The sequence below is a fragment of the Sorex araneus genome, chromosome 11 (assembly GCF_027595985.1).
Source record: "Sorex araneus isolate mSorAra2 chromosome 11, mSorAra2.pri, whole genome shotgun sequence".
Lineage (NCBI taxonomy): Eukaryota > Metazoa > Chordata > Mammalia > Eulipotyphla > Soricidae > Sorex > Sorex araneus.
In genome coordinates, this window is record NC_073312.1 from 5,060,797 (window position 1) to 5,075,193 (window position 14,397).

Here is a 14,397-nt window from a genome sequence, read left to right on the forward strand (position 1 = left end):
CTCTGAGCTCCAGGGAGAGCCCCAGGGTCAGTGGCTGCAGTTTGATGTGTCTTGGGAGGAAAGAGGGTTTTGATCCTGCTGCTGTTAGCTGCATTTTCCTCCCAGACGCCTTTACCTTTGGTGTTTGCGAGTGGCTCGTTTTTCTGCCCATCTCCCAGCTCTCTCTCGCCCCTTGAAGATTGCCTTCACTCGCCCGAGTATTTTCAGTGCTCCCTTGTTTGGGAGTCGTGGAACCAGAGCTGTGCCCGCCGGAGGGCTCGGGGGCGTCAGCCTGGCATTTGGCTGGTGGGGGACGTCTCTGGTTTTTCTTGGAACCTGATTAACATCAGGTAGTGGAATATGTGAATGCCTTCCAGCATTTTCCATGGCCGCTCCCCCCTGTTCTGGTCAGCGGGAGGCGGTTATGGCATGAAAGGGTCGTGTTGCTGTATTTTATTTTCTGTCTTTTGTCTTCCTTTGGAGTGAGGGAGCTGACTAGAACCCAGAGAAGGCTCACCTCCTCACCTCTCCTATACTCAGAAGACCTTTTTTTTTTTCTGTTTGGGTCACACCCAGCGATGCATGGGGGTCACTCCTGGCTCTGCACTCAGGAATTACCCCTGGCGGTGCTCAGGGGACCATATGGGATGCTGGGAATCGAACCCGGGTTGGCCGCGTGCAAGGCAAACACCCTCCCCGCTGTGCTATGGCTCCAGCCCCTCAGAAGGCCTTTGACAGAAACTTGGGTCTGGGCTGCGTGACTCGGAGTTGCACCTCCATTCCCAGAGGAAGGACCAAAAGTCGGGGTGTTTTGTGCCCCGTGGGAAGTGGGGGACGGCAGTGCAGGGCGGTGAGTCCCAGCCTTCCCCGAGGCGTGGGGCCCAGTCCGCGTGGACGTTTTGGAGCCCGTCTCTGAAGCTGGCTGGAGACGGAGGGGAGGTGCTGGGCTCCAGAGACTCAGACAGTCGGCCCCTCTGCGCCCCCCACGAAGGGCCCGTCCCTCAGGCCCCAGGCTGCCCTGTGCTGCGTGCCCAGAGCCTCCGGCCTTGCTCCAGCCCAGACGGCTGCCGTTGCCCGTCGCCCCCCATCACCCTCGATCCCGTGAGAAGCTGGAGGCGAGGGATCAGACAGAAGCGTCCTGTGTCCACTCAGAGGCTCGGTCGAGGTGGACGCGGGTCCCGGGGTTGGAAGGCAGCGTGGACACGAGTGTCAGTGCTGCGCGTGGCTGCCCCTTTCGGACACACCTTAACCCCTTCTGTCCGGCAGAGATCTCTTCTCTCACCCCGACTATCCGCCCTCTTAATTTCAGGCCAGAGTCCAGCCATTTCTTCTTAACTTCTTACGAGTGTGGCCAGCTGCCAGCCCCCCGGGCCCAGGCTGGCGTTCTTCCTCCTGAGAAATGTGGGTGTGGTGCCCACCGCTATCCTGTGGCAGAGGTCACCGGGGCTGCGGTCTTCTCAGCAGTGTCCCAGCTGCTGGAGCCGTCATGTCCCCCGCGTGTGCGGAGTCGGGGCTGGCCCCGATGGCCCGCCCGGTGGAAGCTCTTGAAGAACAGAGGAGCTGCCGTTTGGAGGAGGGCGCACGGCTCACCTTGACCTCAACGCCTGAGCTATGAAGCCGATGGCTGAGAGCGGAGGTGGCCGACAGGGTTCCTGGGGGTCGGTTTTATGCCATACCCCCCCTGCCCCCGAATCTTCAAGTTCTTAAACACTAGTGAGCTTCTCTTGTGTCCTTCCCACTGTGGCTAGTGGGGCAGGAGACATACAGGGGAGGGGAGCCTCCTCCCAGAGACCCCCCACTCACAGAGGCTAAACGGTGCGGGCCTCCCTCTGGACACTCAGAGAGCGGGCCTCCACAGGGGAGGCCACCTTCCCTCAGAGAGCAGGCCTCCACAGGGGAGCCCACCTTCCCTCAGAGAGCGGGCCTCCACAGGGGAGCCCACCTTCCCTCAGAGAGCGGGCCTCCACAGGGGAGCCCACCTTCCCTCAGAGAGCGGGCCTCCACAGGGGAGGCCACCTTCCCTCAGAGAGCGGGCCTCCACAGGGGAGCCCACCTTCCCTCAGAGAGCGGGCCTCCACAGGGGAGCCCACCTTCCCTCAGAGAGCGGGCCTCCACAGGGGAGCCCACCTTCCCTCAGCGAGTGGGCCTCCACAGGGGAGGCCACTTTCCCTCAGAGAGCGGGTCTCCACAGGGGAGGCCACCTTCCCTCAGGGAGAGGGCCTCCACAGGGGAGCCCGCCTTCCCTCAGAGAGCGGGCCTCCACAGGGGAGCCCTCCTTCCCTCAGAGAGCGGGTCTTCACGGGAGAATCCTCCTTCCCTCAGAGAGCGTGCCTCCACGGAGAGCCCTCCTTCCCCCAGAGACCATGTCTCCACGGGAAAGTTCTCCTTCCCTCAGAGAGCGTGCCTCCATGGGAGAGTAGAAAATGTTAAGACGGTAGATACACGTCCAGACAGAACAGGAATGACCTTGCGTTTAACCATCTTCTCTAACGGAGCAAGACTCAGCACTTGAGATTAAGACTCAGAAAATGGAACTATCTTATTTACAAGAGATAGACTTAAACAGATGTAAAGTTTAGAGTGAAGGAGGCAAGAGCTGCACAAGTGCCAAACCAAACAATCAGGGTTAGCGCTGCTACTATCGAAGCTGACCCCCAGGCTCGGATGGACACAGAGCAGGACGCTTCATCATCCTAACAGAGTCAGTCCTCAGGGGCTTCAGCCTGTCCGCAACCCGTGAATCAGCTTCTATCATATGGCAAAGACTGACGGTTCTGGAAAGCAGAGATCCACAATTTACTGGTAATTTTCTACTTAGCTCTTTGCATAACTGATAGAATAATAGACCAAAAAAAAAATCACTCAGGATACAAGATTGCAGCTGCCCAATTGGGGTTTCCTGTTTGTTTGGGGGCCACTCCCCGTGATGCTCAGGGGTTCCTCCTGACTCTGCTCTCAGGAATGACTCCTAGCAGTGCTCAGAGGCCCATATGGGATGCCGGGTGTTGCACCCAGGTCCGCCACATGCAAGGCAGGCAGGCACCTTACCTGCTACACTCTTTCTCTTGGGTTGATATTGTTGTTTTGGGTTTTTTTTTTTGGGGGGGGCCCACGCCCTGTGCTGCTCATGGCTAACTCCTGTCTCTGTGCTCAGGGAAATCTGGCAGGCTTGGACAACTCTTTGGGATGCCAGAGATCAAACCCCGTTGGGCACATGCAAAGGTCGTACCCCCAGTGCTATGTTTCTGGTTCCATTTTTTCATTCATTGACCCCATTTCAAAAGCAGTTTTGAAAATGGTTTTGGGCCATAATCGGCTGTGCTCAGGGCTTCTTCCTGGCTCCAAGATCAGGGCTCACTCTTGGTCGGGCTCTGGGATTCCTGGAGTGCTGGGGGTTAAACCCACTTGGCTGCACGCACGGCGAGCACGCCACCCTCTGCACTGTCTCTCCAGCCCGGGCGTTCAGGACTGTACGTGGGGATGGTCGCGCCGGTGCTGACTGAGCCATGGTTTCCCAGGTCTCAGGAAGCATCAGCCAACAGTGATTGGCTGTTGAGTCATAGACTCAGTCTCATACTGCCAAAGTCTGCTTCTCTGTTCACGTGGGAGGTTAGAAAACAGCCCTGAACAAGACAGCTAGAAACCTCGCACGCTCTGGAAATTTAATGTTGCTCTCCTAAAAAAATGTCCTAATGCCGAAGAAAACACAATAGGAATTGAGTTGTTGAGATAAACGATAAGGAAGATACGGCATACTAATCCGACATGCAGCTGAAACAGGGCTCAGATGGGGACTTTCTCATCTCCCGTGTGTCTGTTAAAAAGAAAAGCAAGACTGAAGGTCACTCGACAAAAGGGGCAGCAAATCAAACCTGGAGAGCCCAGCTAGAAGGAAATAATGGAGTTTGAGCACTGGGAAATTGCTCATCGCCGTCAATCATTTTGATCTTTAAAAGTGGCTTAATCTTTAGGAAGCAAATGATAGTGAGTAGCTGAAGCCAAAAGTTGACTCTTTGAAGAGCAATATAAGTGGTGGACTCCTGAGTAGTCCAGAGGAAGGGGCCAATCAACGACCAGTTACGAGTCTGGAAAAGAAAACCCCACTGACGCCCTGCAGACATTAAAAATGATGATAAAATGAGGGGCCGGGGAGATCGCCCAGCAGGTTCTGACCCCAATTGGATCCTGGGACCCTGAGAAACGCCAGGATTGATTCCTGAGCACAGAACTAAGAGTAAGCCCTGAGCACAGCCAGGAACTAAATAACAAAATGGCAAAATTGACAGAAAGCAGCTGAAATGCTTAAGAAATAGAAGTTATTAAGGCTGACAGAAGAAGCAATACAAAAAAAAATCCAAATTGCGTGATATTTACTAAAAACCTGTTATCAAAAGTTGCCCACAAAGAAAACTCTTCATAAAATGTGACCTCCTCCAAACATTGAAGGTCCTTCTTAAGGTGGCATTTCAAAAAGAAAATTGCAGAAAACGGTTTCATCAGTCCGCACAGGCTCCACAAACCCAAACCATATCTTACCCAACTGAACTCAGCAATATGCATCAAGGCTCACCCCGTTCCCCCCCCCACCACCAAGTAGAAATGATTCCAGGAAGATCAATGTGATTTTAGCCACAATGTAACCGCTCAGTATGATTCACCACATACATGAAACTCAGCCAGAGAAGTCACAGGATGGCTGGGACAGGCCCAGAAGAGGCACTGGAGAGATGTTTGGGGTGAGTTGTTTGTGTTTGAGAGAAACTTTGGTTGACCCGGGAGAGAGCACAGGGCCAGGCGCGCAGGCCTTGCACGCAGAGACTCCTGCTTAATCCCTGGTCCTCGTACCCCCTTGCTCCCCTCCATCCCCATCCCTAGATGTGGCCCAGGTGTGTCCCAAGCAGCGCCGGGGCGGCCTTGGTGGCTTCAAGCACCACCATCACCCCCCCAGAAGTGAGAAAGCAAGAAACGCCCCTTTCTCTGGGAATACAGAGTCACTCCCTTGATTGGGAGCAAACCTCGAGCACAAGCGCGTGCTGGGCCTCCCACAGGTGGGCCCCCGAGGGGAGCATCCCCGGGCTTCTGGGCCCTGGAGCTCCAGTCCTGCCCTGTCTGAAGTCGGCGTTTCCGCCCAGGAGGAGGACAGAGCCCCACGCCGAGCCCCGTCTCTCACAGCGTCAGGCCTGGGAGAAGCTACGAGACCATTTGCTCCCGGCCTGGGTCCTCGGGGGGCTTCGGGCAGAGCAGGTGGGAGGAGGGAGGGGGAGGAGGTCCCAGGGGAGGCTTCGCCACCAGGGCTGTCCGACTCCTCCGTCACTGTCACTGTCATCCCGTTGCTCATCGATTTGTTCGAGCGGGCACCAGTAACGTCTCCATTCATTGAGAGACTTATTGTGACTGTGTTTGGCATATCCAATACGCACGGGGAGCTTGCCCGGCTCTGCCGCGCGGGCGCGATACTCTCGGTAGCTGGCCGGGCTCTCCGAGAGGGGCAGAGGAATCGAACACGATTGCTCAAATGCCCAGCCGCTGTGCTGTTTTTCCTGACAAGTGCCTCAGTGAGCCCAGGTTCGTAGAGCCAGCGGCTCTTCCTGTGCAGGCTCCTTCAGAGCCTTTGCTCCGGCAGCAAGCCCGCCCTTCCTGGGGCCTGAGCCCGGGCCCCAGGCCCTCGCCAAGGCAAGGATTCCGAGCCCCTGGGCTGCTGCAGTGCTCCGGAGGGACGCAGAAACCACAGCTTCATTCTAACGTCCTGAAAACCCCGACGGGCGGCGCCTGGGGACGCTCTCCTGCCCTTGAGCTGTTTCATAACACAACACAGTTAGAGAAACAAGCGGCAGGAAGAGCTGGGCTTCCCGGGGCTGCGGGTTCTGCTCTTGGCTGTCTCGGGAGGGCGTGAGGACGGAGCTGGTGGCTCTGGCGGGGACCCAGGGGTCACTGCGGTGCGGCGGGGCCAGGGCCGGCAGCCAAGAGGAGACTGGCTCTGGCTCTGAGCCCCCCACTGTGCTCTTCCTGGGGGTGAGGAGAGTCTCTCCTCCGGTTCCGACTTGGGGTTCTGGCTGGGCCGGGCCCGGCTCTGCCACGGAGCAGCCCCAAGGCCAGCGCCAGCTCACAGCGCCCCCGTCTGGTGAGCTCTGACCATGCCTGGGGGCGGGAGGACAGGCCAGCGGCCGCCACCTGCTCACCCCCTGCACCTCCCTCCTGCAGCGCGGGGCCCCACTCCCCCCTCTCCACCCTGTTCGCCCCCCGCACCTCCCTCCTGCAGCGCGGGGCCCACTCCCCCCTGCTCGCCCCCCCCGCACCTCCCTCCTGCAGCGCGGGGCCCACTCCCCCCTGCTCGCCCCCCCGAACCTCCCTCCTGCAGCGCGGGGCCCACTCCCCCCTCTCCCCTCAGGAGTGACTGGGTGACTTCCTACAAGGTCCTGGTCAGCAACGACAGCCACACGTGGGTCACGGTCAGGAATGGCTCTGAGGACATGGTGAGCGCCCGGGCAGGGCAGCCTCCGCGTGGGGGCATGCCAGTGGGGTCTCGTGGGGTGTGTTCCTGGTGGGGTCCGCATGGGGGGGTGCCCGGTGGGCTCTGCAGGTGGGCTGTGCTCATGGGCCCTGTCTGGGGCGCTTTCTGTCCCCTCCCACCTCCCCTGCGGTATGGGGTCTCGTCCCATCTCCAGTCCTGGCCCGAATGACCCTCGTGACCGTCCCATAGGCCAGTGTGGACTTCCCAGGGCAGGGACCCCAGGGCCCCCACGTGACAGCGGTGTTCTGACTCTGCCCCCTCCCTCCCCCCACCCGTGGCAGCCTCTCCCCACTCCCCCCGTGTCTCTCCGAGGGCAGGTCCCCTCGGCGCCCTGCACACGTGTGGGCCGGGAGGAGTGTCGCTCGGGTCCCCTCTCAAGCAGCCCTGAACCGGCTCCTTTCCGCAGTGCTCGGCCCAGGGCTGTGCGGGGCTTGGGGGGCTGGAGCGAGGGGGACCCCCCCATGGCTGCCCACTCCCCGCCTTGGGGCGTCTTTCCCGCCCAGCAGTGTCTCTCTCCCCCACAGGTGTTCGAGGGGAACAGCGAGAAGGAGACCCCCGTCCTCAACGAGCTGCCCGTGCCCATGGTGGCCCGCTACATCCGCGTCAACCCGCAGTCCTGGTTCGAGGGCGGCGGCATCTGCCTGCGGCTGGAGGTGCTGGGCTGCCCCCTGCCGGGTGAGGCCACAGGAGCCGCCGGCCGGTCAGGGACGGGGTCGGGGCTTCGGGGGACACGGAGGGGGACGCTCAGAGAGGGGCGGGGGGATACCCAGAGTGGGGGACAGTGGGGAACACCCAGAGTGGGGTGCAGGGGACGCCCAGGGTGGGGGACAGTGGGGACACCCGGGTGGGGGCCGCGAGGAGTAGACCTTGGCTCCTTAGAAAGCGGAAACCGGGTCCACGTAGAATTCCGGGGAACGTCCGTCAGCCCAGACGGGCTCGGCTGGAATCTGTGTGGTCCCGCTGGGAGCCCCGGGGGCCTCCCGCCTCCCAGGGACTCGCCAGCGCGGCCTTGACTTCTGGGGTCTCGAGATGTTTCAGGGCTGAAAACCCAGCAACATCCAGAGCCGACACTCAGCAGTGAGCAGGACAATGGGACAGATGGATTTGGGGGTTCGTTTTGGAGAGAGAGAGCAAGAGAGCGAGAGCGAGCAAGAGAGAGAGAGGAGGGAGAGAGACAGAAAGGAGAGAGGGGGAGAGAGAGTAAGAGAGCAAGAGCGAGAGAGAGAGGAGGGAGAGAGAGAGGAGGGAGAGAAACAGAGAGGAGAGAGGGGGAGAGAGAGAAGAGAGAGGGGGGAGAGAAGAGAGAGGGGGGAGAGGGGGAGAGGGAGAGGGAGAGGGAGAAAGAGAGAGAGGAGGGGGGGAGAGAGAGGGGAGAGAGAGAACAGAGAGGGGGAGAGGGGAAGGGAAGGGGGAGAGGGAGAGGGAGAAAGAGAGGAGGGGGGAGAGAGGGGAGAGAGAAGGGAGAGAGAAGGGGAGGGGAAGGGAGGAAGGGAGAGAGGGAGAGAGAGAGAAGGGAGAGGAGGGAGAGAGACAGAGAGGAGAAAGGGGAGAGAGAGGGGAAAGAGAGAAGAGAGGGGGGAGGGGAATGGAGGAGGGGTGGAGAGAGAGAGAGAGGGAGGGAGGGAGGGAGGGGAGGGAGGGAGGGAGGGAGGGAGAGAGGGAGAGAGAAGCAAGACAGTTTTTATTGCACAGGCCCATACCTGGGTGTGCCGGCCACTCCCTCAGAACCATCTGGAATGGATTTCCAAGGGGAAGGGTGGGGCAGGGGCTGGCCCGGCTCCCTGCAGGGGGGTGTCCGGAGGTCCCTGACCAAACCTGATCCCTCAGAATACAGGTTGTTGGCCGGACCAGGGCACTGCAGGGCTGAGCACCTTTATCCGTGCAAATTGATTCCTCTCAGGCAGAGAATGTGCTGCACAGAGGTCTTTTGTACTGAGCTCTGGGTTTTTCTGTCTAATTTGTACTTCAAGACAAAGGGAGCTTTGCGGGCCTTAGGAAGGAGCCCCCTGAGGCTGGGGGTGTTGAGTTGCTCTTAGGAAGGAGCGAGTGGGCAGATTCAGGCGCGGAGGCCCGAGGGGAGGCTCTAACTTTGCTTGGAAAATAGAAGTTTGCCAAAGCGAGGGGCGTGCTCAGCCCGCTGGGCGGGAGGACCCCTGCTCTCCGACTCTCCCTCTCCTTCCCACAGGCTCGCTCCCCCGACGGGCTTTGTGAGACTAGTTTGCTCTCTCCCGGGAAAGGGCAGAGAAAGTCTCTGGCTGTGGGGCTGCCCAGCCCGGTGACCCCGGCCCCCACCCGGGGCAGCTCTAACAGGTTGGGCCTGACCGATGTGCCAGCGTCTGTGGGGTGGGCACACCGCTGGCTCGGGCATCACACGTGTACCCAGCAACCTGCAGACTGGGTGCACAGTGCTTGCCCTTGGTGCTTCTCAAGCTTAACAGCACAGTCGAGATTTTGTGAAAATATGGATGCGGCCGTTCCCCGCTGGGTCCAGCAAGCAGCCGCTTGCTGGTGTGTGGAACTGGCTGCTCAGCTCCAGGCCGCAGCCCCCAGGGCCCCCCCCCAGCCCTCCCCGCTCCCTGGGGTCCTGGGCTGGTAGGTGGGCTGCTCTGAGCACTGCGCCCAGCTGTGAGCGGGCCAGGATCTCTGCCTGCACCTCCCAGGAGAGGTGACCTCTCTCCAGACGCTGCTGGGTCGTGAGCTCAGGGCCCCCAGGGTGCTCCCTTCAGCTGTGCTCCTCACTTCCGGAGTCCGGTCCCTTCCTTCTGGAATTCTTTGCTTTTGTGACTATGGAAGCTACAGATGTGGCTTAGAGGGGATTCAGCGTTGCTGGGGAAGGGGCTCAGGCGAGGGGGTGAGGCTCCTCCCAAGCCCCCCAAATCCCGAGTCACTGGAAGGTCCCGGAAGGTGGGGGCCAACGTTGATTTGTTCAGTAGCTCCGGGTGTCACCGGGGTCCTCTCTGCCTTAGCTCACTGGTCCTTAGTGTCAGCAGACCCCTTCTTCTTGTCACCTGGGAAACGCAGCAGAACAGCGGGGTAGAAACGAGGGGTTTCGTCGGCAATGAAAGAGCTTCAGGTGGGCAGGACACCCCCAGGCACGGGCTAGAGAACCGCTTTGAAGAGGGGGATCTGGGGGGCCTGGTGTGATGCCCACTTAGCTTGTAAAGTGACGCAGCACCTCATACACACCCTAGTAGCTTTCCAGAAAACTCAGACGTACCCTCGAGTGAGGGTGGCTGGCGTGTACTATCGAAGAACACACAAAGCCCACACATGACACATACAGAGGATGGTGGAGGAAGGTCCCGGGGGCGTGGCTTAGTGTGGTGACTAGGGGTCGGACTGAACTCTACTGGCCACTACTGACCAGCCAGGGGCCTGGGTCTCAAGGGCATACAAGAGTTCCCAAGGTTCGCATTCGGCCCCCTCCCCAGATCCAGTAGAATTCGAGAGGCATTCCCCAGGGAGCTGCCACACCCCAAACTGCACGCATCAGACCAGTTCATTTTCATTTTTCCTAACCCCCCCGGGTCCTGCTTCTCAGGGGGAAAGAGGAGGGGCACAGTGTCAAAGGACTTTGCTGTCCACTTCTGTCTGGGCCAGTAAGAGTGACCAGGGAGTGCTGTGTTCTGATTGGCTGAGCCTGCCATGCTGGACGCTGGACTTAGGGGTGAGGTCTGTCTCTAGGAGGGGAGAAAGGACACCTGGATAGAGGTTGGTCGAGCTTCTCTTAGTAGGATAAAGTGACTGAATGACGGAAGGTCACCTAGCCCTGCCCACCACAATACGCAGGCTATCTCTGCATATTGTCCTGACATCCATCATCTATTCACCATCCATCCATCCACCCATCAGCCACCCACCCAACTACCCATCCATTCACCCACTCACCCTCCCAGCCATCCATCATCCATCCATCTGACCACCCACTCACCCAGCCACCCACCCACCATCCATCCAACACCCATCAAATCCACCATCCATCCATCCCTTCCTCTCTCCATCCAACCACCCATCATCCATCCCTCCATCTATCACCTATCTATCCACCCATTCTTCCTGCTATCACTCAGCGCTAATAGTTTGCAATGCACATTGATTATCCCATCTAATACTGACAATGGATCAGTCAGGGAAGTAACCTTCTTTTCCCTGTTAGGGGTGAAAAAAAAGGATGTCAGAGATTACCCTGAGAAGGCATTCTCCAGGGTCTCACTGCAAGGAATAGCCTCTTGACCCCAGGCCTCTGGCCCTTGACCCCTGTTCTCCACCGCCCAATCTGACGTCATCGATGCCTTGGAAGTCACCTCCCCCCCGCATGAATGTCAGGCGCTGGAGCCCAGGCTGTGTCCCCTCACGACTCAGAGACCTTCTCGGGTGGCCTGCAAGTGATGAAGTGACTCACGGGCCCTTTGCTGTCCCCAGATCCCAATAACTATTATCACCGACGGAATGAAATGACCACCACGGACGACCTGGACTTCAGGCACCACAGCTATAAGGAAATGCGCCAGGTAAGATGCACACTCGCCGGGGGGCTCCGTGCCCTGTGCCCAGAAAATGGGGCTGTGTGGGCTCCGTTCCGGGACCAGGGCCTGTGGCGGGGGGCGGGACTCTGTGGGCTGAGGCTGCACGGCCGTTGGGAGCCACAGTCCGTCCTGCGATCGTAAACTCCGGGCGTCAGAGGGCCCGTTTCCCTCTCCCTGGGGGTGACGTCGCCCCTGTCGGGAATATATGCTCCAGGGCCACGAAGAGCATCCTGGGCCTTGCCCGGTGCCGGGCTGGAGAAGGGGTTTTTATTCCTGGGAGCCCCTGCGGCCGCCTGTCCGGGAAGACTCGGGCAGAGGCCCCCGGCCCCCAAGGCCCCGCTGAGAACTGCTTCCTGGCACTGCGGGGGACCCCGCTGCAGACCTTTGTAAGGAAGCATCTCCAGAGGCCCTGGTAGGGAGAGGAGAGGGGCTGCTAAGGAGGTGGGACACGAGGGTGTCTGTCCCTGAGAGGATCCTCAGTCTAGAGAAGGGGCAGAAAGCAGTAGGCCCTGAGAGGTGAGAGGCACAGCTGGGGGACGCGACACCACAGTGGGAGGAGGTGAGACCCACGGCTAGGGGAGGTGATACCACAGTGGAAGGAGGTGAGACCCACGGTCAGGGGAGGTGATGCCACAGTGGAAGGAGGTGAGACCCACAGCCGGGGGAGGTGATACCACAATGGAAGGAGGCGAGACCCACGGCCAGGGGAGGTGATACCACAGTGGGAGGAGGTGAGACCCACGGCCAGGGGAGGTGATACCACAGTGGAAGGAGGTGAGACCCACGGTCGGGGGAGGTGATGCCACAGTGGAAGGAGGTGAGACCCACGGCCGGGGGAGGTGATACCACAATGGAAGGAGGCGAGACCCACGGCCAGGGGAGGTGATACCACAGTGGGAGGAGGTGAGACCCACGGCCAGGGGAGGTGATACCACAGTGGAAGGAGGTGAGACCCACGGTCAGGGGAGGTGATTCCACAGTGGAAGGAGGTGAGACCCACGGCCGGGGGAGGTGATACCACAATGGAAGGAGGCGAGACCCATGACCAGGGGAGGTGATACCACAGTGGAAGGAGGTGAGACCCACGGCCAGGGGAGGTGATACCACAGTGGAAGGAGGCGAGACCCGCGGCCAGGGGAGGTGATACCACAGTGGAAGGAGGTGAGACCCATGGTCAGGGAGGTGAGACCACAGTGGAAGGAGGTGAGACCCACGGCCAGGGGAGGTGATACCACAGTGGAAGGAGGTGAGACCCACAGCCAGGGAGGTGAGACCACAGGGGAAGGAGGTGAGACCCACGGCCAGGGGAGGTGATATCACAGTGGAAGGAGGTGAGACCCACGGCCAGGGGAGGTGAGACCCACGGCCAGGGGAGGTGAGACCACAGGGGAAGGAGGTGAGACCCACGGCCAGGGGAGGTGATATCACAGTGGAAGGAGGTGAGACCCACGGCCAGGGAGGTGATACCACAGTGGAAGGAGGTGAGACCCACGGCCTGGGGAGGTGATACCACAGTGGACGGAGGTGAGACCCACGGCCAGGGGAGGTGATACCACAGTGGAAGGAGGCGAGACCCACGGCCAGGGAGGTGATACCACAGTGGAAGGAGGTGACACCCATGGCCGGGGAGGTGATACCACAGTGGAAGGAGGTGACACCCACAGCTAGGGAGGTGAGACCACAGGGGAAGGAGGTGACACCCACGGCCAGGGGAAGTGATACCACAGTGGAAGGAGGCAAGACACACGGCCAGGGGAGGTGATACCACAGTGGAAGGAGGCGAGACCCACGGCCTGGGGAGGTGATACCACAGTGGAAGGAGGTGAGACCCATGGCCAGGGAGGTGATACCACAGTGGAAGGAGGTGAGACCCACGGCCAGGGGAGGTGATACCACAGTGGAAGGAGGCGAGACCCACGGCCAGGGAGGTGATACCACAGTGGAAGGAGGTGACACCCACGGCTGGGGAGGTGATACCACAGTGGAAGGAGGTGAGACCCATGGCCAGGGAGGTGATACCACAGTGGAAGGAGGTGACACCCACAGCCAGGGAGGTGAGACCACAGGGGAATGAGGTGACACCCACGGCCAGGGAGGTGAGACCACAGTGGAAGGAGGTAAGACCCACGGCCAGGGAGGTGAGACCACAGTGGAAGGAGGTGAGACCCACGGCCGGGGAGGTGATACCACAGTGGAAGGAGGTGATAACCACGGCCAGGGGAGGAGATACCACAGTGGAAGGAGGTGAGACCCACGGCCAGGGGAGGTGACACCACAGTTGAATGAGGCGAGACCCACGGCCTGGGGAGGGAAGGAGACTTGGGGGAGAAACCACAGCAGGGAGGGGTGCTGGGGTCAGGGCCGCAGGGCAGAGGAGTGGGCCCAGGCCGAGGGAACCCTGTACTACCAGGAGAGTCTGGGGGCAGCGGGTGGTCACTGCGTGGACCCCTCCGCGGCTTCCTGCTCAGTGCCCCTCCCTGCGTGTCTCCGCAGCTGATGAAGGTGGTGAATGAAATGTGTCCCAACATCACCAGGATCTACAACATCGGCAAGAGCCACCAGGGCCTGAAGCTGTACGCCGTGGAGGTCTCGGACCACCCCGGCGAGCACGAAGTCGGTGGGTCTCCGTCCCCCGCACGCTCCATCCTAAGGGAGGGCCGAGGGGGGTGGGCACGGAACGTTCCTGAGGCCTCAGGAGCCACCCGCACGCTGGGCACTCAGGGTGCAGGTTCCGGGGGCCGAGCCCGCACGGCTGCACTGACGCCAAGCGGCATCAATGTCTGCAGCCGAGGGAGGGGCTGGAGGAGTCCCGGAAGGTGAGCCCTGGTCAGGGGCAATACTTTGGGCCCCTTTCATAGCCCCCATTCCAGGCTTGGTGCCACGAGTCAGGCTCTTTCCAGACTTTTCCTCCAGACTGAGTCACTGGCGCCCGCAGCTCAGCCCGTCCCCGGGAATCTGAGCTCTGCGAGCACCCCGAGCAGAGCTGCAACAAGGCCGGGCCGCGGCTGCTCCTGTCCATCTCTGTGCCCTGGTGGATGCCACGCAAACGTCCTTTCTTTGTTCTTTTCCCTTCTTGGTGTCTGGGCCGCTCTGGGCTTACCCCCGGCTCTGCTCATCCGGGCGGGGCTCAGGGACCCCGTGCATTGCTGGGAATTGACTCACGCGAGTCCAGCCTGGTTTAAGATTCGCTTGTGCCGCTCCCAAGGGCTGGCGCGTGCCTCAGCGTTGGCCTACTGCGCCGGCCGCGCTGTATCTCGAACCCAGGATAAACCGTCACCCCGTAGCCGTCCGTCCTAAGGTTTTTGTTTGTTTCGTTGGCCTCGCTGCTTGGGAATGAGAACCCAGCCCCAGCGGAGACAGCCGGCTGGGCAGTGCCCGGGG

The 14,397-nt window shown here is 60.4% G+C and overlaps 1 protein-coding gene across 1 annotated transcript in view; it reads left to right on the forward strand.

The window, feature by feature from the left end:
• CPXM2 (carboxypeptidase X, M14 family member 2) overlaps positions 1-14,397 on the forward strand; it is a 68,592-nt gene that overhangs the window by 37,990 nt on the left and 16,205 nt on the right. The window contains exons 4-7 of the mRNA XM_055119011.1: positions 6,368-6,452; positions 7,015-7,165; positions 10,913-11,001; positions 13,510-13,633. Coding sequence (XP_054974986.1) covers positions 6,368-6,452; positions 7,015-7,165; positions 10,913-11,001; positions 13,510-13,633 — 449 coding nt within the window. The remainder of the gene's footprint in view (positions 1-6,367; positions 6,453-7,014; positions 7,166-10,912; positions 11,002-13,509; positions 13,634-14,397) is intronic.